This window comes from Ursus arctos, unplaced genomic scaffold (assembly GCF_023065955.2).
Source record: "Ursus arctos isolate Adak ecotype North America unplaced genomic scaffold, UrsArc2.0 scaffold_8, whole genome shotgun sequence".
NCBI classification, from domain to species: Eukaryota; Metazoa; Chordata; class Mammalia; order Carnivora; family Ursidae; genus Ursus; species Ursus arctos.
Window position 1 is genome coordinate 66092198 of NW_026623100.1, and position 24995 is coordinate 66117192.

The following is a 24995-nucleotide window of genomic DNA, read 5'->3' on the forward strand; positions in this document are numbered from 1 at the left end:
CCAGAGGAGTTCTCTCTTATTTGGGCCAGGGTCAGCCTTTTTGTTCTACTCAGGTCTTCAACTAATTGGATGAAGCCCATTCACATTAGGGAGGGGAGTCTGCTTTACTTGGTCTACCAATTTCTATGTTAATCTCATCTAAAAACACCCTCACAGGAACACTCAAACTAATGCCAGACCAAATATCTGGGCGTCCTCTAGCCCAGCAAGTTGACGTGGAATTAGTCATCACACGATTCTTCGCCTCCTCTCACTTCTGGTGGCTGTTGGCATTTCTTGACCTGTGGCTGCATCGTTGCAATTACTGCCTTCTTGGTCACATTGCCTCTTCCTCTTCTTTCCCTTTCCCTCGTGTGTCTATTTTATGAGGATATAGGAGTTGCATTTGGGCCTACCCATATAATTCAGGATAAACTCTTTGTCTCAAGATCCTTAACTTAATCATGTTTTGCCATAGAAGGTAATATTCACTTTTTTTTTTTTTTTTTTGCCATGTAAGGTAATATTCTCAGGTTCCAGAGATTAGGATGTGGACATATCTTTTGGGGGCCACCATTCAACCCACTATAACTTGTCTGTGGGAAAGGTCAACTATGTGGATGTTGGAATCAATAAGAATTATGGCCGTTGTAATGTTGGACTCGACTACAGACAGATATTTAGTGTTTTGGTCTGATGATGGACATTTAAAACTGGGGTTTTAAGGAAAAGAGAAAATGATGTGAGAGTGGCAGTGAGATTCTAGGAGAAGATTCAGCAGTTTGAGGGCATGAGAGAGAAAGCAGCTGTCTCTTGAATGGCTGCAGGGGCAGCTGAGCCGTCGGGGAAAGCCAGGTTTCCTCCCAGGACAAGAAGGTGAAGTAACACTCAGAGAAGAGGATACTCTGCTAGAGAAGGGAGGTGGGGGTGCAGACTATGAGGACAAGTAGAATGAGAGTTGAGGATTAGGAGAGATGGGGTTGTGGGAGGGTATTACAGGGCCTTATGGGAGTAAGCATCCAAGTGGGAGTCTTGGATTTCTCATGAAACAAGCATGGTGTGATGACCTTATAACAAAGGTTGGGCTGGAATCAGTCCAGGTAGTGTCCAGTGCAGACCACGGTGCTGCTGCTACCAGTGTGAGTTGGGAGAGGTCTTGCCAGGCATGCACAGAGCCCTGGGTGCCTGTCTTTCTTTCTGTCCCTGTGGTATGAAGGCCTGGGGAAAAGTGTCCTGAGGTTCTGACCGACAGACTGACCGCTTCACTGACCGAGGTGCTCCCTCTGACACTGTGGACTTTGTGGTGCCATTTGAGAGAGAAAAGGAAAAGGCTGGAGAGACAAATAGGCTGGAGATATCCTGATAGCGTTTATCAGCATTTTCAGTAGGTTGATCGGGAGTTCTAAATATTGCTTTTTTCAGCATCTGAACATTGCCCCCACTCTACTATGGTATTTGGATGCACTATTTATTCTTAAATCCATTTACAGCTGCAAAAGTGCTGAGTTTGAAAGCAGAACATTTGAAATGGACCCAGCTGTTTAAAAAGATGGATGCTTATCAAAGAAAGTATTGGTGTATAGTTTATGAACAATAAGGCATTTTTTCCAACCAGCTTGATTATTCCTAGAGCGAAGAGATGACAGGGAGGTTTTCCATTGCAGAGAAATGTATGACTTCACCTAAACAACGCTTTAAATGAGCAGTTCCTTCCTACAGTCCTGACTCCCCCGCAGCCCTTTCTCCCGCTTTAGATCTTTTCTGATTCTTACAGGCGGCCACCAGAGCTGAACTGGAGAGCGTGTACCCTACTGTCATGTGTGGAGACAATTACAGGGAACCATGTGACCCTGCGATGTGAATTGCTTGTTTCTGTATTAACTCACTTATATCAGGAATTGTTGCCTGTATAAACTGATGCTTTCTGAGATCTAGTGGTGCAGATTTAGGCTAGAACTGATTCTCCAAAGAAGTTTAATACATGCGGATTGTATATTCATTACATTTTCTCTCCATTTAGTGACTACGACATGTTCAATGATGGAATGGTCATGTATTAGTGATGAAACCTTTTGATTACCTCTGATAAACCAGATATTGTGTTCCCTGGCATCTCTCCTGAGCTGTGTTTTCTTCTCTTTCGGTGCCCTCCCTCTGAATGTTTTCACACAATTCTAGGTTTTTAAATGATCCCCCTAGACATGGATAGTTTTCTGCAATTCTTAATTCCAGCCCAGGCTTCTTGTCCAGGTAAAGACTCATCTGTGCTGTGGTCTAATGGACATTTCCATCTGGAAGTCTCACTGGCTTTTCTGTCGCTAAATAATTCTAATAATTTTTCAGTCAATTTTCTCGGACTTCTAAGTAGACACCTGTATCATCTATAGGAAACAGTAACTTAGTAATTTCCCAATAGTTACAGCTTTTTTTTTTTAACCTCTTTATGTTGGTAGGAGCTTCTAGAGTGGTGTTTCCTAAATTTGCCTGAAAAGAATCAACTGGGCAGCTTATTAAATATACAAAATGCTAAGCCTCTGCCCCTGGGAACTTTATCTTATTAGGTCTGGGTTGAGGCAGAGGAATCTGCTTTGTTTTGTTTTATTTTTAAAACAAGCACCCCAGGATTTTTTTTTTTTTTTTAATCTTCAGGCAAGTTTGGGGAACTCTGTTTCAGAGCAGTGCTAAGTCCTAGTGGTGGTAGTCTTTTGTTCCCGACTTTGGTATGTTTGCATCGTGACGGTGTTCATCGACTCCGGCCTCTCCTCCTGCCTTGACCTGTGGCAGTATTTGTGACGACCTTTGCAGACATTGGTTACGCAGATGTAGTCACACAGTTGGTGATCTAAGCCAGGCAAAGAGCTCTCTGCCCCGGTAATCCTTCCAAAAACATTTCTAGTGCCTGTTCCATTCCAGGCCCCGGAAAGCGGGGCAATGCACAGACGCACACGGCAGGTCTTCTTGGTTTCCCCACCCCCAGCCTCTCTTTCTTGGGGCTCTGTCTGTCTGTCAGTCTACTTCTGCAGGACTCCGTGCTCTGCTCCTTTTTGTTTTAGCTGACTAGACCCTTTGTTTGCCAAAACCTGAAGTATTGGTCACGCTTCCTTGTTCTATCCTCTGTGCAACCTGTCCTTGCTTTTGAGCCAGACCTCTGTCTGCTCAATGTATACTTGTAAACCAGATGATTTATAACACACCGAAGTTCTCTTTCATGGAGTAATGCTTTGAAAGCCTTTACAATTATGTCTTTGGTCTGGGACTTTTATTTATATGCTTGACTCACAGGCAGCCCTCCACAGTACTGAACTATTTGTAGGTGCTTGTTCTGCCGTGTTTTCTTACCTCTCTGTCTTTTAGTCTGTTGTTCAGGCTGCGTTTTTTCTCCTCTCCTCCCCATCCTCCCAGCTTGGCCGTGCCACCTGCTGTAGAGCGCTACAGTTCAGCTTCGCCGTTTCGTCTCTCCCTGGGAGAGCTGATGTCTATGTCTGCACGTGCTCTGCTGTGGCACACGGAGCGCCCCCTTCAGCTTACCCTGCCATTGCGAGTGTCTGCTCATTTGTCTGTATGTCCTACTACATCCTAAGTCCTCAGTATGTTATTCGCCTTTATACCTTAGTGTTTATTAAAGAACTTTCTAAAAGTTGGCACTTCCCACTTGTTCCAGTTTTTAAACCACTTTTGATCATGGACATATTCATTTTATGCCCACCCAACACTTAGAAGATTGATAAGCTCCAGTTCTGGAAGGAATGTGGAGAAGAGTACGCTAGAAGATTCCTAGCAGGAGTGTGAATGGATACATTTGAAAAATAAAATTTTAAATAAATATAACCTTTGACCCAACAATTCCCCACCTAGAAATTCTCCCATAAAAACATTTGTACCAAGTGTTTTAGGATTTCTGTATGAGGCTGTCATATCAGCATTATTTATCATAGCCTACCCTCTCCCCCGCAAAAAAGGAAATGGCTAACATATCCAATAGTAGCAAAATGGTTAAATTTGTTATGATGTGTACATAATTTTACCTATGGAATTCCGTATATGTAGCAGTCAAAATAAGTGAAATCGATTTTTGTGTGCGAATATGGAAAGAAGTCTGTGATACATGCCCATTCTCTTTTCTCCTCAGAGAGAACCTCTGTTTTGATTTTGGTGTTTAGTATTTCCATTCATATTTTTTGTATTTTTTGTTATACACGTGAATGTGACTATTGAAATACACAGCATTGTTTCTTATATTTTTAAACTTAATCAAAATTAGCATCATGGTGCATATGTATTTTTTCCTGCAGCTTTCTTTTTACCTACATTGTTTTTTTAAATGATCTCTGTGTTGATGTGGTTATTTTCAATGCCATTTAGAATTCAGTTCTACGAACATACCGCATTTGATTTATTCTCCTCTTGACTGACATTCAGCTTGTCTCTGATTTTCTACGTTTCCAAACAAACTTTTAGTGGATTTTCTGGTACAGGTCATCTTGTGCAGTGTGGAGCTTTTCTGGGGTATGTTTTTAGGAGTGGGATCCCTGGTTCAAGGGTACTGTACATCTTCAGTTTTACTAGATATTTCAAAATTATTTTCCCAGGTGGCTTTACCTCCGCACGCTCCCACCAGCCGTGTCTGAGCTTTGCTGTTCATCTGCATCTTCGTTTATAAGGAATACATTACTTCTACTTCTCTTACAGAGCAGCCAAACTCTTAACATCGTTTGAAGAAGATAGGACTATGAACTGCCGGTTAAAGCTACAGAGAAAGAAAGTTCTTAGAGGGCAAGCCAGTACTCAGTGCAGCATTTTTCACTGTTGTGTATCCTGTGAAAGGCGTCAACTTCCACACAAAATTGAATGCTTTCCACTCAGGCCAGCTCGACAGGACAACTCAGAAGCAAAGTTTGGCCTTGAACTGTGTTTTTGTCTGTATGCATTCATAACTTTTTTAGGGTTTTTTTTTTTAATTTAAATTCAATTAGCCAACATATAGTACATCATTAGTTTCAGATGTAGAGTTCAGTAATTCATCAGTTGCATCTAACGCCCAGTGCTCATCATATCACATGCCCTCCTTAATGCCCATCCCCCCATCACCCCATCCCCCCACTCCCCTCCCCTCCAGCCACCCTCAGTTTATTTCCTATAGTTAAGAGTCTCCCATGGTTTTTTCCTTCTCTGATGACTTCCCATTCATTTTTTCCTCCCTTCCCCATGATCCTCTGCGCTGTTTCTTATATTCCATGTACATAGGAGTGAACCATATGAAAATTGTCTTTCTCTGATTGACTTATTTCACTCAGCGTAAAAACCTCCAATTCCATCCACGTGGATGTGAATGTTAAGTATTCGTCCTTTCTGATGACTAATATTCCATCGTATATACACACCACATCTTTATCCATTCATCCGTCGATGGACATCTGGGCTCTTTCCATAGTTTGGCTATTGTGGAGACAGCTTTGTCAGTTTTAATTTACTTGCATTTAATGTAGCGTTGTTTGTGCTTCAGGAGTGCCGCTGTCACCCCCAGGGTGACAGGTATGTGGGGAACCATAAATACTGCATTGGCGATCATGGCGTACCTCGGACTGTCAGTCTATTGATGTTGAATTCCTGCAAATCTGTCTTCTTTTTCACCTGAAAGAGATGCTGGAGCTATTTGCTGCTCAATCCAAAATACTGCTGTTCTTTACTCAGCTCTTACCTCATCTATTGTTGGACCAGTTGGAATAGCAGTGGTTCCTTTTTTGTGGGTTAAGAGGTTGTTGTAGCTTATAAGCATATTTCAGAAGCCATATGTGAACTAATTACATTTTATCCTACCTAACCACATTTTCATAACTGTTAGAGAGCTAATACTCTTAAATCTTGGAAGAGTAACTAAAATTACATGGATTACATTTCTCTCATGCATTAATCAATCAAAATTATAGTTTTACAAATTAAGTTAAACTGGAGCTTAGCAATTCACATTTTTTACTTTCTAAAGCTGTTATTCTGAAGGCCAAAAATAATATATCACAAGAGTTATTACAAAATTTTCAGAATAAATTTTTATTAATTTTAATTAAAAAAAAAGATATGGGAATTCTGTTTCAAAGTGGTGGACTGAGGAACTGCTATAGCTTTTCCTTCTTGTCCCAAATACTAAGAAATGATACATTAGAATTTTAAAAATAATCTGCAAGTATACCAGAGGGGAGAAAAAAGGAAAAGCCATGCTAGGTCCTAGACTATGAAGAATCCCCATGAAAAGCATATGGGATCTGTTTGCAAAAGAAAACGTTGGTCCAAAACAAGGTTAAGAAAGTACTGTGGCTCAGGATAAGAATAGCGTCTAGAAGAACAGTGTCTACTTCCATTTCTAGGTAGTTGTTATAGGGAGCTGTGAAGGGCTCAGAGCAAGTGAGAGAGTGACTCTGGTACTGTTGCATGGTGATGGAGGTGTCTCGGGCAGGTGTAGTGTCTGCGGGAACTGGGGTTGGAGAGAGAGGGCTGAGTTCCAGGCGCTGGGTGAATTCCAGGAGAACAAGAAGCTCCCACGCTCAGAGGACAAGTACAGATCTTTTCCATGAGGTAGTACGTCCTGTCTCTCCTTCGCTCTCACCGAAAACACTCCTCCCCTCTGAGTAGGCAGTGCACACAGATAGACTGTGCGAACAGAGCCTTGATGACAAAGATGAGCACTTTTTTTCTCCCTCCCTCTCTCTCTCCTACTCTCCCTTCCTTCCTTCCTTCTTTTTCTTCTTCTTTTTCTTGTTTTAAATAGGCTCCACACCCAGTGTGGGGCTTGAACTCAGAACCCTGAGATCCAGAGTTGCATGCTCTACTGACTGAGCCAGCCAGGTGCCCCAAAGGTGAGGACTTCGCTAAACATCACCAAAAACAAGAGGAACACAACCATGCAGAGGAGGTAACAGAAGAATTTATCTCAGACATAGAATTAATAGAATGAATAGAACTAGATTTTACAATATGTATAGTTGAAACCTTGGAGAGAGATGTTCGGTTATTTTATCTAGCAAAAATAATTAAGTATTGATCTGGGAAATTAAAATTTTGATTATCAAAGTGAGATTCATTAGATGGGCTAATTGACAATGTTTCCAGCTGAAGAGCAAATTTGTGAGCTGGAAACTAGAGCAGAGACGTGTTCCTAAGCCCATCGCAAGAGGATCAAGTAATAGAGAAGAAAACTAAGACATGGAGGATAAATGGAGGATTGCCATCTAATAAGAGTTCCAGAAAGAAGCTGAAGAGAATGCAGAGAGATGATAGTTAAAGAAATAAAAGATCCAGTTTTGAGATGGTTGACCAAACACATACTCCCTCTTTCTCCTTCTGCACCATATCCATAGAAATGATAAAACTTTAAGTTAGATGAATAAATTCACTTTCAAGATGGAAAAGAAAAGGCATATTCCAGGCCAGAAGCCATAAGACATCTTTAAGCAAAGGAGGTATGTACTGCATTGGAAGTTGCAGAAAGGAGCTGCTCACGCTGCCTGTTGGAGGTCATCACTCCTGCCTCGACCCGGCGTCTGCTCCGCCTGCTTTGTCAGAACAGATTCAGCACGACGTCCCCTGGCCAGGAGGCCACTGCTGGATAAGATGGCAACTGAACAGTCCTGTGGGAGATGTTTGCATGGCCAAGAACCATGAAAACCCGGACGAAGCCTAGCACAGTGAAATATAAGTAGGAGACCTACACTTCAGCAAGTAGAGCAATGAGAACGACACTTATAAAAATACGTCAATTTAATTTCCTTAGAAAACCAGGGATAGACTTTTGCTTAATATAAGAAGCAGAAGTTTTGAAATGGTCAACCATAATGAAAATGAAGAATGTGGTTGTTGAGCAAGCTCATTGGATAGGAACAAATCAGTGAACTAAAACTGGGCGAGAAATTCTCTCAAAGCTCAGCATCAAGAGACGTAAGAATCTGAAACAAAGGCTGAGGCATTTAGGACTGTGTGGAAGTTACAATATTTATCCAGTAGGAGTTGCAAGTGAAGATAATGAGCTGAGAAGTGTGAGCCCTTAGGTAGAAAGAGCCTCACTGTCAAGAAGAATACATCTTAAAAAGAAGCAATGCAAAAACAGCACCTATCTATATCGCGGTGATAACAATGAAGAGAAATTCCTAGGACACACCAGACGGAAAAGACTGAGAATCCAAATGATATTAGACTTAATTGCCGGTGTTGAGAAAACGGTAGTCTTCAAGAGGCTGAGAGAAAATAAATTGGAACGTAAAATTCGTCCCACCACCCCAACTGTCTTTCAGCAGTGAGGGCATTATAATAACATTTTCAGACTTGAAGGACTTTGACAGCCTTTTGCTGAAAGAACTAATTCAAAGATACGCTACAGTAGGAAGAAAAAATGAACCAAGAAGGTAAGAATAGGATACAAGAGAAAAGAGGAAACAGAGAAAGCAGGAAAACAGTGTTAAACCTAAATAAATATTGGTTGTAAAATAGAAGATGACTTTTAGTAAGTTGTAACTTAAATCAGCCAAGAGAGCAACATGGAATTTGTGGTTAGGTGGAAGGAAAAGGGGAAATAAACTCATGCTGAGGATTGCAGGAGGAGGAGGATAAAATGTAATGAACTCGAACTTGTTACAAAATGTAATTTTATTTGCTTTTTATTTTTTTTTTTAAAGATTTTATTTTATTTGAGACAGAGAAAGAGAGAGCACAAGCAGCGAGGAGGGTCAGAGGGAGAGGGAGAAGCAGACTCTCCCCTGAGTAGGGAGCCCGATGTGGGACTCAATCCCAGGACCCTGGGATCATGACCTGAGCCGAAGGCAGACGCTTAACCAACTGAGCCACCCACGTGCCCCGAAAATGTAATTTTAAATATGCATAGAAAATGTAAGGGCAGCTACTAGAACTAGATGTAAAATACAGAACCTTAAAACTATTAGAAGAAAAACTATAGCAGAAACAACGTGGACCAATCCAAAAGGAGACAGGAAAATAGGAAAAAAGAAAACCATGGTAAATAGCACAAAACAAGTCACTAAGAATAAATGTAAACATACATATCAGTAATTACAATAAATGAAAATGAATTAAACTCCTCTACTTAAGAGGTAAGAACTCAAATTTAACAAGACAACAAAAGCCACAGTATGCTATTTTAGAGAGGGATACAGTTGACAATAAAGGGACAAAAAGGCAGTATAAAATATTAGTGAGACAAAACAAGTCAAACAACATTGGAATGGACAAAGAGGGAGTTCAAAATGCTATAAAAGAGTATAATTTATAAGAGTTGCTATCAGTTGTGAACCTGTTTGCCCTGCTTTTAATAACTGCATATTTATATATGTATGTGTGTAAATACATACATTTTTAAATAATTACGGGTCTTTCCCAGTGGGTCCCTGATTCTGCCCTTGTGACCTTCAGTCTGCTCTAAGTATTGCAGCCACAACAATCCTATTAAAAACCTCACATCTGGGGATGCCTGGGTGGCTCAGTCTGTTAAGCGTCTGCCTTCGGCTCAAGTTATGATCTCTGGGTTCTGGGATTGAGACCCACATCGGGCTGGCTCCCTGCTCAGCAAGGAGTCTGCATCTCCCTCTGCCTCTGCCCCTACCCCCCAACTCATGTACTCTCTCACTCTCAAATAAATAAATAAAACCTTTTAAAAATTTTACTAAATTAATTTGAGCATGATGAGTAAGTAGCCTTTATCTTGGAAATGCAAGAATAATTAAACTTTGGAAGATCTGTCTGTTGCACCAACTTAAAACTGTTGGCTTCAGCAACATGGTAGACTAAGCTAACTGTAGTCTCCCATCCCCCGTGACAGACGGGCATGCTGGATTAAATGTAACAGCAGCAACAACAACACTAAAATGCAGAATTGAACTTGAATAAAAGAGAAATATCTGGCTATCAAAAATTAAACCCCAAATTGTGGTGTCCCATGGGATTATCAGACTGGATACTGGATTTAGGCCAGTGGTTAGGGTTTCGTGCCCCTGCGGCATGGGAAATCTAACATGGATCCATTAAAGATGAATAGGACTGATATTTTTATAAAGACTGGGACTTTAGAATGGCAGCCTCCTTGAAAAAGAGGGGCTAGAAATACTCTGCTGGCCTGGAGAAGTTACGAATGGGACTCCCACACCAAAGGAGTCCCTGCTAAAAGCGAACTCATTATCAAAAATTGCAAATTCAGTTATGATCAACAAGGGAATCAAACCAATAGGAGCTTTAGTGTGCCAAGAACTTTAGCAAATTCAACATTTAAAAAGGGGCAACTGGGTGGTTCAGTTGGTATTGGTGTTGGATTCTTGATTTCGGCTCAGGCCATGATCTCATGGTTGTGAGATCGAGCTCCATGCTCGTTGGGCTCCATGCTCAGCACAGAGTCTATCTGTCCCTCTTCCTCTGCGTCCTCCCCCCTCCCCGTTCATACGCATTCTCTCAAATAAATCTTTAAAAAGTTAAAGAAGTACATTTAGAAATAGTGACATTTTAGAAAGGAACAAATCAATATGAAAAAGGACCAAATTGAACTTCTAGAAATAAAAAATATTAAGGTTAAAGAGGGGTTAAATAGCAATTTAGAGACAACTATAGCAAAAATTAGGGAATAGAAAACATCTGAAGAAATGAACCAGGATATAGAATATTGAACATAGAGGGAAATGGAAAATGTGGAAGGCAATTACAGGATAGAATCATAAGATCATGTAGAATTCTATACTAATCTATTTGAGAGCAAAGAAGAAAAAAGATCTGTTTTTGGAAAAAGTCTTAGTGGTTTTTGCCACCAATAGACCATTGCTGGAGGAATAATAAAATGCATACTTTGGGGAAAAAATGAAGCAGTAAGGAAGAAATGGGGTACAAGAAGGAATGGTGCGCAGTGGAATTGGCAAACGTGGGTAAATGTAAAGAAGCATCATGTACAAAATAATAGTAATTGACTGATTTTGGTGGGTTTAAAGTAAGATGCAGCCAGAGAACGAGTCAGCTATGGCAGGAATGCAGTTGAGGCATGAGTAGAGGTAAAGGATTTTAAGTTAGAGGACTAGAATACAGATGTTAATTAAGGTGGCGATAAGTATTCATCTTAAACTAGTAGAGGTTCCTGGCGTGTCTGAGGAATTAATAGGCCTGTGTTTCTGCTTGGATCCCCTCAGTGGTGGCTTGGAGCTCGGGATGATGGACTTGAGAGAGTAATTTGAAGTGAACATGACAGGAATGGCCTCCGAGGCACCAATCTTGAGCTTTTTCCATTAGGCTCTTGTGCTCCTGAGTGTCAGGGCCTGTCAGCAGGTGCCCCGAGCTGAAGCCTGTGCCGTGCAGGCAGTTAGCTCAAGGCTGATTGAAAATACCGTCATCTGAGTTCAACAGAACCGTTTCTCAGAGTATCGTATCTTAGTGCCTGGTCCACGGTTGTCTGAGGAAAGCAAGTTTTAGCCCTGGTGTGGGAGCACCCTATGCAGCGGTAAGAGCACGAGGCACGCCTCGCTCCCTACCTTGGAGTCTGCCCCTCATTTGGAAACTCTGTGTCCCCGTCCCTGACTCAGCTGGGTTTCCCCTCCGTGACCTCCATTGTGGTGCTTGGTGTTCCCAGTCTGTTGCTGACTCCTTACAAGAATGTCTCACCGTCCTGGGCTGTCTCTCCTAATCCCTGTGTGTTCTTTCTCTGAGTAATTTCACCTGTAGAGGGGCTTGTTGTACTGTGAAAAGAATAAGACACACCTAGTTTATACGAGCTTTAGTTTCTGCACCCATCAAATTGAGATTCTTAACATCTAATTCACAAGACTATTGACTGGGAGGGCTAAATGAGCCTTTGTGTGCAAAGCCCCTGTCAGGTACGGATACTGCGGATACTGCGGGGTACTGCATTCTTAATAAGCGTTGCTCCCAGTTCAGGAAAAAAGCAATAGAAAGCAACCACTAGAAGAGTAGACTCAAAGAGCATGATTGCCAAAAAAGGGAAACAAAATGAGAAAAAGAAAACAAAACCTAAAAAAGTAAAAAAAGATAAAGATATAGGGAAAGTAATGAAATAAATAATAAAACAATAATATAATAAGCTATAGAAATAAATAAAAGTATATTAGTAATCAGTAAATTAAGTAAATTTTCCAGATTAAAAACAGCACTTGTCAAATGGATATTTTAAAAAAATCAGACTTTATGCTGTTTATAAGAGACAGGGAAAAAAAGAGACAAAAAGGTTGAACATTAAGGATAAAAAAAAACATACCAGGTGAAGTACCAACCAGAAGAAACTTAGTGAAACTATATTAACCTCAGAAAATAGATTTCAAAGCAAAAATCTTTACCCGAGAGGCTGAAATGGTACATTTTACACTATGTATATTTGGTCACAATAAAAATTTTTTTACCAGAGATAGTTTGCCAGAGTTAAAAAGATGCAGTGAACAATTCCACAGAAATACACATTTACTAATGCAGCTATGAAGTACATAAATAATATTAATAGGGGGACAATAAAGTTGAAAAATACATTATTAAAATGGTAATTTTAACACACTTCTCTCAACAGTTGTTAGAATTATTAGACAAAAAAAAGACTATAGAAAATACGAATGTACCCAATAATTAATGATTACACATTCTTTTCAAACAAACACAAAAAATTGACCACATTAAGAAAGCCTCGAAAGAGAATTAGTATCATATAGACTATATTCTGTGACTATAGTGCATTTGGCTTAGAAATCAATTAACAGAAAGATGATAAAAAAAAAAAACCAATAAAACAGTACCTTGGTTATTGAAAGCTTAGTTGATAATGAACAAATTCCTAGAACAACCTTACTTACCAAAACTGGTTCAAGATGGAATAAAAAATCCAAATAGTATAGTCATTAAACAATTTGAATTAGTAGCATAAAAGCTTCACAAAGTAATCAATCAGGCCAGAATGACTTGAAATGAGTTTCAACAAGCAAAGAAAAGATGAATTCCTGTATTATGTAAAACTTCCCAGATTCCAGAAAAAATAATGAGCATTCCAGTTTCATTTTTGAGGCTAGCATAGCCTTCGTACCAAAACCCTATGAGGACAGCAAGAAAAGAAAATTACAAGCTTTTTTCATGAACAGAAATGAAAACCTAAAGAAAATACTATGAAACTGAATCTATACAAAAGTATACACGAAAGATAATACATCAGTACCGCACTGGTTTTATTCCAGCAGTTAAAGATAAATTATTATGACTTAATCAGATTCATAGATTGATGGATTAAGTCCATTTAATCATCTCAAAAGACTTACATAAAACGTTTAATAAAACCCAATATCGATCGATAACTTAAGTACACACACACACACACACACACACACACACACAAAACTTCCAAAACAAAAAACTTTAGCAACCTAGTATAAGATATTTATAAAAACTGATAGCGTCCATTGTATTTACTGGTGAAATGTTGAAATTATTTAAGATTAGAAACTAAACAAAGAAGCTTGTTGTCACCACTTCCATTTAGCATTTTATTGGTAGTCATAAGCAGCATAATTAATACGGAAAAAAAAGGTGTTTGAATTAAAAGGAAACAAAATTGTCATTATTTGAAGAGGACTGTCAGTGCAGGAAGTCTGAAAGAATCTTCAGATAAATCAGTAGAGTTAAAAATTTCTCTGCATCAAAGGACACAAACAGAACATAGTGAAAAGGCAGATGGTGGAACAGGAGAAAGTATTTGTGTATCGTATATCTGATTGGGGTTCATATCCAGAAGGTAGAAAGAACTATAACTCAACAACAAAAAAAGTAACTCAATTGAAAAATGGGTTAAGGACTTGAATGGACATTTCTCCAAAGATGATATAAAAATGGCTAACAAGCATATGAAAAGGTAAGTGGCATCACTAATCATTAGGGAAATGCAAATCAAAACCACAATGAGATATTCCTCACACTTATTAGATGGTTACTATTTTAAAAAAAGAAAAAGTGTTGGCGAGTGTGTAGGGAAATTGGAACCCGTCTTTCATAGACTGGTGCAGTCTATGGGAAAAATGTAAAATGGTGCAGCCACTATGGGAAACCGTATGGAGGTTTCTTAAAAAATGAAAGGGAGAATTACCAACAATTCTACTTCTGGGTATATACCAAGAGAATTGAAAGTATAGTCTTGAGATATTTATACACCCATGTTCATAATAGCATTGTTTACAGTAGCTGAAACTTGGAAGCAACTCAAATGTCCATTGATGGATGAATGGATAAACGAAGTGTGGTATACATATACGACAGAATTGTATTCAGCCTTGACAAAGGAAAGAAATTCTGAAACGTGCTCCAACATGGATGAGCCTTGAGGACATGATTCTAAGTAATAGAAGCCAGTCACAAGAAGGCAAATACTGTACGATTCTACTTATATGAGGTTATCTAAAGTAGTAAAATTCATAGAACCAAAAAGTGGACTGGTGGTAGCCAGGGACTCAGGGAAAGGGGAAATGAGGAGTTGTTTATGAATACAGAGTTTCAGGGGCGCCTGGGTGGCACAGCGGTTAAGCGCCTGCCTTCGGCTCAGGGCGTGATCCCAGCGTTATGGGATCGAGCTCCACATCAGGCTCCTCCGCTATGAGCCTGCTTCTTCCTCTCCCACTCCCCCTACTTGTGTTCCCTCTCTCGCTGGCTGTCTCTACCTCTGTCAAATAAATAAATAAATAAAATCTTTAAAAAAAAAAATGAATACCGAGTTTCAGATGGGCAAAATGAAAAAATTTTGGAGATTGGTTGCACAATGGGAATATATTTTACTGAACTGTGCACTTTAAAATGGTTAAGGTGGTAAATTTTTTGTATATCTTACTACAGTTCTTTTCTTTTTCAAAGATTTTATCTATTAGAGAGAGAGAGAGCATGAGCAGGGGGAAGGGCAAAGGGAGAGGGAGAAGCTGACTCCCTGCTCACTGGCCCATCCCAGGACCCCGAGACCGTGGCCTGAGCTGAGTTAGATGCTTAAGCAACTGAGCCACCCAGGCATCTCTTACTACAACTCTTAAAAATAAAGTAAAATGAGAGCAGGGTTGCTGGTTACAAATTTATGTGTAAAATAGCTAGATGTGAGTAAGAGAGATGTATAGATCCTTTATGGACAAGAGTTTAACTTTCTTGAGAGACATTAAGGAAGGCTTAAACATATGAGAAGAGGAACACGTTGATGAAAGGAATGTTCAGTATATAAAGATGTCATTTCTCTCCAAAACTGATGAGTTCCCATCGAAATCTGCACAGGGTGTTTTGTGGTAAATGACAAATTCTTTTTAAAACTGACGTGGAAATTCAAAGGGTCGGAAATAACGAAGACACTCCTAAAGAAGGATGTAAGGTACTAGCTGAGAAGAAGGGAGGAAGCCACAATTAAATCGTTACACCGCATGGAGATAGAAATGGACTGTTGAGTAGAAAACAAATGAACTGTTAAATGATCCTGTGGCAATTGATTATCTGTAAAGTTAGATTCTTTCCTCATACCTATCCAAAAAAAAAAAAATCAGTTCTAAGTAGATTCAAATAAAATATAAAAGAGAAAAACTATAAAACTTTAGAAGACAATGTGGGAGAATATCTCTATGACCTCAGGGAAAGAATATTTCTTAAGATATAAAAAGCACAAATATAATGGAAAAGATTAATAAATTGGGACTACTGTTAACGGTAGTTAAAGAAGACTGTTCATCAAAAACAAGCCTTAAAATAGAAGTTATTTGGAGACATAAATTCTGTAGGGTTAAAATACAAAAAATATAAAGAACTCTTACAAGGCACCTGGCTGACTCAGTCGTTTAAGTGTCTGCCTTTGGCTCAGGTCATGATCACCAGAGTCCCTGATCAGTGAGAAGTCTTCTCCCTCACCCTCTGTCCCACCCCCGGCTCGTGCTCTCTCCTTCTCTCAAATGAATAACATGTTTAAGAAAAAAAAAAAAAAAACTCTTACAAATCAATAAGAGAAAGGCAACCCACTGAAACACTACACCAAAGACAGGAATAGACAGGAATAGGCTTTTCACAGAAGAAGAAACCCAAATGGCTCGTAAACATTGGAAAAGATGCTCAATCTTTTTGGCGATCAGGGAATTGCGAATTAAAACCACAGTACCATTTTTCACCCACTAAATTGGCAAATGTTAAAATATCTGACAATAATAAGGGTTAGCCAGAATGTGGAGATTTAGGAAGTCTCTCACACAGCTGATGGAATGGAGATTAGTGTAACCACTTTGTAAAAACAAGTTGGCAGTGCCTAGTAAAATTGAACGTATGTACCTCACAACCGGGTAATTCCACTCTGATGAAACTCTTACACACGGCCACCAGGAGACACGGACAAGAAAGTTTATAGCAACATTGTGAGTGAGAGGGGAAAAAATGGAAACAACCCAAATGTTCATCAGCAGTGGAATGAATATATAAATTATGATGTAATTAAGCAATGAAATTACAATCAGTTGGTGAAAAAATGTATGACTTACAGTTACATGTATCAGTACGGATGATTTGTGATGTAATTTTAAGTGAAAGCAGCAAGTTGCAGAAAAATATATCTAAGTCTATATAGATTTTAAACATGTACTAAATCATGTATAATTTATGCATAATTGCTAAAATAATAAAATCAAAGACATGATTAATACAAAATCCAGGATCTAGGTTACCAGGAGAGGGGCAGGTGCGGTGGGGAGGGGGCTGTTAGCATAAGCTCCCACAGCAAGCTTCTGAGTGACTGCCATATTTCTGTTTCTTAGGCAGAATAGTGGGTAGGTGGATATTGGTTTTATAACTTTTTATACTGCACATACACATTTTATACATTCTGATATAGTTTTAAAAATTGTAGCCTGTGTTATTTTTAAGAGATGGTAGGAAATGTTTTGAAATTAGGTAATGTGGATTATTGAAAATGTACAAGGTTTGAAAATCATCACCTAAGAGTGTGTTGGGAGGAGTTTTCCTTTTTCAGGTTAAGGCTGCTCCATATGTTTATTAGTTGGAGAGACCAAGTGACAGGAGAGGTATGGAGACGTAAAGTGCTTTCTCTGCAGACGGGCTTAAACGAGGTGTGGAAGGCACCAGTCCTTGCACCTGGGCTACCTCTCTTCCTTCCCTGCTTCTGTAAATATTTAGTGACCTACTGAGCCAGAGAGGTAATGTCCCTATCTTGGAGCTTCTAGCTGTTTTCGGATTCATGCTTAACAGGTTTTGTTAATCTTAGCCTCCTAAACTAACTAGATAGCAAAATTCACTTCAGGTCCATATCATAATTTACTCTTTGATATCTTTTTAAGGAAGTCATTTATTTACATGTTTAGACAACCTAGTTGAATGCATTGTCTTTAAAATTTTCAGAGTAATATATCCTTTTTGGTCTGGTCCTAGCCCAGTTAATATTCTAATTCCTATATATATTTATTCTCAGTTTTTCCCTTTCTGTGCATATCAAAACTCTTGATATGTTCTAATTCTTTGGAATTGACCTTGATGTATTAATTTTGCATCTCTGTCTATATTTTTGAGACTCAACATTGGATCTGATCTTAAACCTTGACTTTAAAGCAGTATTTTCAAAAGCATTATAAGCATACTACTAGAGATTATAAGGTGATACAAAGGGAAACATTATTTTTATAGTCATGTAATTAATTTATAATTTTATTATAAAACATATACACATGAAACGTGTGGTTTCATGGCTGTTTTTGCTCAGGGTGCAGCTAAAGTCAAGTCTCTCTGATCATCTGTCTCACACAGACTGCATGAATTAACAGTGCGGCTGCTTCTCAGACACAGCAGAATATTGTGAAATTAATACATGGATTACGGTTGTAGCATTTAGTTGTAAAGGTGAATCGAGGTATGCTCTGATGTCCTCTGTCTCCTGTTTGTGTTATAACTCAAAAAATAAGCTTATGTGGTTTGGTCAGGAAAAAGCAATCTAGAAAATTCATCTAGGCAAATTGTTCAAATAACGTACTATTATAGGACAGATTCTGGAACTATAAAGACGATTAAGACGTAGATCCTACCTTTTAGGAACACCAGTTTCACAGAGATAGGCACATAAATTAAAAAGTGCACCATAGCGTTGGAAGCGCAACAGTGGAAACATGTCCACGGTAAATGGGTAGCTGGGAGAGGGAACACAAGCAGGGGGAGTGGGAGAGGGAGAAGCAGGCTCCCCAGGGAACAGAGAGCCCGACCCAGGGCTCAATCCCAGGACCCTGGGATCATAACCTGAGCCAAAGGCAGACACTCAATGACTAAGCCACCCAGGCACCCCAAATTCTGTGTTCCCTCTCTCATTGACTCCCTCTCTGCCAAATAAAGAAATAAAATCTTAAAAAAATAAAAGATTTTGTCTAGAATTTGATGTGTTGAAAGGGTTAGTGGTAGGTGATTCGGAGCCAATATATGACGTTTCTGGAGAAATTGATACTATTCAGTCTGTATTATAAATAAGGTATTAACTTTCCCTACATAATCTTTTTTTTTTTAAGATTTTATTTATTTATTTGACAGAGAGAGAGACAGCCAGCGAGAGAGGGAACACAGGCAGGGGGAGTGGGAGAGGAAGAAGCAGGCTCCCAGCGGGAAAGCCCGATGTGAGGCTCGATCCCAGGACTCTGAGATCACGCCCTGAGCCAAAGGCAGACGCTTAACGACTGAGCCACCCAGATGCCCCCCCCCTTTTTTTTAAGATTTATTTTAGGGAGAGCATGCCAGAGAGAGCAGGGATGAGGGGCGGGAGGAGAGGGAGAAGGAGAGTGTCTTAAGCAGACTCCGTGCTGAGCTCTGTGGGTCATTGATCCCATGACCGTGAGATCCTGACTGGAGCCGAAATCAAGAGTCAGATGCTTAACTGACTGAGCCACCCAGGCACCCTATCTTTCACTACATAGTCTTAAAGGCAAGGAGAGTTTTGCTTATTTTGTGTTAAATACACGCAAGCAGCATATGAACATTCAGTGGAGATGTGGTATTGATAAGTTGCACAGCTGCGAACAAGTTCTGTTTTCCAGTTAGAGTGGTACGTAGGTAATACACTGCAGAGGGAGTAGAATGAAATATTTACACCTTTTGCAGTTAATGTCCTTCCAAGGAAATCTCAACAACTGTGTTGTTTAAAGGGAATTGGGTGGGTAATAACCAGTACATGAAGAGCCTCCTTTATATATGGGTTTCCGATGTGAATGTTCTGAATAACTTAATTGTGGCATGTTGTTTACTTTTGTGCATATTTACTGGTAAATGTTAGACTCACTGGTCTTTGGATTTGGTGTATTTTGTTCTACCGTACAGAGAAATCTATTAGTATGCCAACTTATTCTCGTACCTTCAGCATATCTGAGTGTCTAGCCATGGGTCTGATGCTGACTGCCTGTGAATGTGAGGGCACTCATCTGTGTCTGTATACATAGCCAGACCCTTAGCACTAGATGTTCTGCCTCACGTTTATTTTGGGAATATTCTCTTAATAGGCACGTTTTGGGATGTGACTTAGTCAGCTAATTTGCTGACATTCAAAAGCCATGAGCTCTCAGCATTATCTTAGCCTTTTAGTATTTTAGTCCAGCAAAAATTTCTGACGCTGATTGGGAAATTAACTATAACATCTTACCAAAAATGATCCAGAAGCATCAAAAGAGAGAGTTCATGCAAAGGGCACAGAGAGATGTTCAAAGGGAAAGTTAACGTTAAGAGTGCATAGTAGAAATGAGGGAGTGAGCGTAGAAATGAAGGACCACAAGTGACCTTGGAACAGCTGGAGGTTCCTTTCTATTAGGGCAAATAATGTTGATTATAATGCATCTTGGCTTTTATTTCAAAAGATATTTTCTGCAGTTCTTGTCACCAAGTTCTTTTGAAATTCTTTTTCATTCTTTTGAAGATTTAATTTCTTATTTCCTTATTTTCTACTTTGACACAGAAATCCCCTGCAAAGAAGCTGAGCCATGCAATTAGTAAATCTTTGGGGTGTGTACCCACCAGAGAACCCCCGCATCCTGTTTTTCCTGAGCAACCAGAGAAACCACTTGACCTTGCAAATATAGTGTAAGTATATACCTGGACCTGGATGTGGACTATACTGAAATGGAGACCTTGCTGAATTCTTTTGGATCAAAACCAGCTTCACCTAACATGAACATTTAACCTTCTGGTTTTTACTTTACTTTGGGGGAACTTAAGGACTTCAAGATTTCATTTCTTTAAGTCACCATAAATCTTTACGTGGAAGCCTAGCTCCTGAGCCCAGAAGCCTAAGTAATGTAATGATCTCAAACAGAAACATTAATTCATATATTGAAGAGTAATTATTGAACTAGTTTTAGCAAGGTTGCCTTTTTTGGTCTGTGTGTTCTTCCGTAAATCAGCGGTAGAGATCATTTCTTTTCTGCAGCAATAATGCCCATTGTTATTTTTTAAAATTAGTTCAGGCAACATGGAAATGAAAATCAACTTCATTTGCTTCTTTGTATTGAGAGAAAATTAGGAAACATAAGATTGTGTCCTATAAATAAAACTAGTGTTTTATTTTTGCTTTCTTTGAATATTCATGCTAAATGAAAGAAAGCCGGACAGGAACAAAAAAGAGAAGTAGAGAAAGAGGAAGAGTAAGGAGGAGAAGAAACAATGAAGCGTTAAGATTCAGCCTCTAAACTGAATTCTTCACTTTGAATTAAATGGTGATGTTACGTGTCCTCCTGGATAAAGTCAGTAGGGTGTTTTGTTTTGTTTTGTTTTGTTTTGTTTTGTTTTGAGGGGGGCAGGGGCAGAGGAGGAGAGAAAGAGAATCTTAAGTGGGCTCCGCGCCCAGCAAGGAGCCTGACACAGGGCTCAATCTCACAACCCTGAGATCATGACCTGAGCTGAAATCAAGAGTCAGACGCTTAACCAGCTGAGCCACCCAGGGGCCCCAAAGTTAGTAGGTTTTTGATCATTAGTCTTTATCGGTATTGACAAGTTTTTCTGTGAGAGTAGACATCTGTTTTCTTTTACCTCCTTATAAAACTCTTAGGGTTCTAGATCTTTTCTTTCTCATTCAATAATTTGAAAAACTTTTATTAAAATAATGCATACATGTAAATTAGAAAGAACATATAATAAAATGCAGCACATCCTTCCACGCTTCTTGTGCTTTGTCTAGGTTTTTGATCTGTGAGATCTTTTTGCATTTGAACAGTAACTCGTTTCAGAGCAATTTATTGGACTGTCCTTCATTCCCCCACTGACCTACAGTGCCACGCTTGTCATAAGTGAAGCGTCCAGATGGACATGGTCTGGTTCTGGGCTCTCCTGTTCCTGTGGTCAAATGGTCTGTCCTTATGCCAACATCTTATGATCTTAATTCCTGTAAGGGATTAAGTAATGTTTTTAGGAGTATCTTGTCTATTCTTTGCCCTTTGCTCTTTCATATAAATTTTGGAATCAGCTTATTGTGTCCCTTATAAAATTTTGTTTGGATTTTGATCAGAGATTCATTGGATCTAAAGATCAGATTGGGGAGAATTGACATCTTTACAGTATTAAGTCTTTCATGTCATGAATGTGTTATGTCTTTCCATATATTTAAATATCATTTTGTGCCTTTCAGTAAAGCTTTATAATTTTCCCCAGAAAGGTATTCTATATGTTAGATTAATTCTTCTGTACTTTTCAAGATTCTTCTGTACATTTGTTGTTGCTGTTGCAAATGGTGCCTCTTTTCCCCTACAGTATTTTTGAGACATAATTTACATGCGATCAAATGCACCCACTTCAAGTGTACCATTCAGTGAGTTTTGGCAAATGTATACAGTACGCAAATGGTATTTTCATTGAATTGTGTTTCTCAACAGTGTATTGCTGGTATGTGGAAATGCAAATTGTGTCTGTATTTTCATCCACTGTCTACTCATCTTGCCTGATGTGCTCATTAGTTCTAGTAGTTTGTGCTCAGATTTTTTTGGTTTTCCTATAAATAATTATATTACCTGCAAATAATGATAGTTTTGTTTTTTCCCTCCCACTCCTTGTACTTTTAAATATTAATCATACTTTTTTTTTCTTTTGGTCTTCTCACGCTGGCTGAACCGCCAGTGCAATATTGAATAGGAGTAGTTTGGTGGGCATTCTTCTGTTATTGCCGATCCCAGAGACACAGCTCTCAGCGTTCATTAAGGGTGCTATGTGATGTAGGTTTTGTAGAAAGAGTTTACTAGGTGAAAGAGCTTCCCTTGTATGCCTCCGTTTGCTAAGAGTGCTCTTTTTGGGTCATGAATGGATGTGGAATTTTATCAAAGACTTTTCTACCTTGACATGATCATGGGAGTTTCTTTATTCTATTAATGTAGCGAATGATATGAATTTTTTTAAAACAGCCAGACATTCCTAGAATAAACATATTCTCCTTTTAATACACTGCTAGATTACATTTGCTAATGTTTTGCCTAGATTTTGCCTATGTTTAAAAGTTAAGTTGTCCTGTAATTTCCCTTGGTTTTTGTTTTGTTTTGTTTTTAAGACAAAGTTTGCCCAGTTTGCTATCTTCAAAAAGTTGAGGAGCATTCTTTCTTTTTCTGTTTTTTGAAAGAGCTTATTTAAAATTGGAATTATTTGCTACTTCAGGTTTTGGTGAAATTCACCAATGACGTTATCTCTGCCAAAAGCCTTCTTTGTGGGAAAATTCTGAACTGTGAATTCCATTTTTAAAAACAATTATAAGACCTCATTTTTCTTTTTGAGTCACTTTAGAACATTTTATATTTGTAGGAATTTGTTAATTTCATTTGAATTTTCAAAATTATTGGCACAAAGTTTATAACATTTGTCTATATGGTGCTAATGTCCCTTTTAAATTCCCACTCTCGTGTATTTGTGGTTTTTCTCTCTCTTTGGTTTTTCCTTGAACACATCTTGCCATAGGTTTGTCCAGTCTATTGGACTTTTAGAGGACCAACTTTTTTTTTTCTTTAAAGATTTTATTTATTTATTGGACAGAGAGAGAGACAGCGAGAGAGGGAACACCAGCAGGGGGAGTGGGAGAGGGAGAAGCAGGCTTCCTGCTGAACAGGGAGCCCCGATGTGGGGCTCGATCCCAGGACCCTGAGATCATGACCTGAGCTGAACGCAGATGCTTAACGGCTGAGCCACCCAGGCGCCCCTAGAGGACCAACTTTTGGTTTTGATGATTCTCTTAGAGTACGCATTGTATTTTTGAATATTATTTGTTTCCAACTTTATCGTTATCATTACTTTTGTTACAGTTTCTTTGGGTTTATCTCGCTACTCTCTTTCTAACTTCTTTAAAGATATGATTAGCTTACTCATTTCAGGTTTTTCCCCCTAATATAAGCACATAAGGCTATGGATTTCTCTAAGTTCTCTCTGAGTAGTGTCCAGATTTTCTTATGTAATTTTTTATTGTTCTAAATATTTTCAAAGTTGTGATATGAATTCTTCTTTAAGAATACTATACTTTATTTTTTCTTTTATTTTTTTAATTTTCTTTTATTATTTTTTTTTAAGCAATCTCTACACCCAGCATGGAGCTTGAACTCACAACCCTAAAGCTAAGATCAAGAGTTGCACACTCTATCAGCTAAGCCAGCCAGGCACCCAAGCAGCATTCTTTCTTGATTTCCAAACATGTGAAGATTGTTTAGTTGCTTTTTTTGTTATTAATTTTTAGTTTAATTTCATTTTGGTCTAATAAGTGGTCTGTACTATTCAATTCTTTCAAATTTGTTTTGACATGCTTATTATATGGAGTGTATAATCCAGTTTTTATTATGTTCCTAGTAAGCATGAAAATAATGTTTATTCTGTGCTTGTTTGGTTTAGAGTTCATAGTGAATGAATGTAAGTCAGTTAGGTCAAGTTTGTTAATCCTGTTGCTCATATCTTCAAAACTGTATGTATTTCGCTAGGAAATTGAAAACTTGTTCTTATCTAGTGACTCTCTATTCTTAGTAATTCTGTTTGTTCTCAAGTCTGTTTTATTTGCTAAACATCTTTTAATGTCTTTTGCTTGTATGTGCCTAGTGTAACTTTCCCCATCCTTGAACTTTTAACTTTTCTGTGTCCTTTAGTGTTCAGTATGCTTCTTGTAAATTGTTAGCTGGATTTTAAAAATCCAGTTTGACAACCTGTCTTAACTGGAGAGTTTGATCCATTTAAACGTATTATTATAATGTTGTTTATAATTAGTCATTATAAGTAAAATTGGCTTTCATTATTACAGTTATAAAAGTATTACTACTGTAATAATTGGACTTTTTTCTACTATCTTATTTTGTGCTATTTATAATATTTTAAAAATTCCCCTTTATTTGCATGCCCCACTCTGGTCACCCTTTCCTCGGGGGTAATCATTCTAATATGCTCGTTGTATATCTTTTCACCAGTACATATTCTTGAAAACTAGGTAGCGTTTTATACATTCTTTTAAAAAATTTATGTCGAGTGGCACTATGCAGATTTTATCTATGCGTTCACTCTACCTGGCTGCCTTCAGATCTCTGCCTCCACATAAAATCCTGCAATAAACATCTCAGATGGACTGGGTAAGAGTTTCTTTAAACCCAGGGCACAGTTGTTGGTCAAAAGTTACGTATCCTGACCAGAGGCAGTGTGTCGGGGAATCCGGGGCTTTAGTGTAGACTTGCAGTTAATCTCTTCCGTCTGAATTCAGGCCCTGTTCGGCTGCCTCTACCTGCTGTTCCTGAATTCAGAGACTTTCTGGTCAGTTTCTCTAGCGAGTAACCTCTCGTATTTCACCAGGTCCAGGAAACAGGCGTCTTTGACTGTGAGGCAGCCACTTAACCGACTGAGCCACCCACGCGCCCCTGAGAATCTTAATTATCCATTCATTCAGCAAATATTTATTGAGCAGCTTCCAGGTACTACGCAAGGTGCAAATGGTATTCACACAGTACTTTGCTTCTGTGCAAATAGGCTTGAGTCCGTGAGGTAGCCAGTTTTATAAAGGGCAGCATCTGCTGGCTTCTGTA

At 38.8% G+C, this 24995-nt stretch overlaps 1 protein-coding gene across 5 annotated transcripts in view; it reads left to right on the forward strand.

The window, feature by feature from the left end:
- Positions 1-24995, forward strand: part of DTNB (dystrobrevin beta) — a 227099-nt gene that overhangs the window by 92127 nt on the left and 109977 nt on the right. For all 5 annotated transcript variants that reach the window (XM_048222550.2, XM_048222551.2, XM_057308991.1 and 2 more), the window contains exon 9: positions 19934-20058. In XM_048222550.2, the coding sequence (XP_048078507.1) occupies positions 19934-20058 (125 nt within the window). The remainder of the gene's footprint in view (positions 1-19933; positions 20059-24995) is intronic.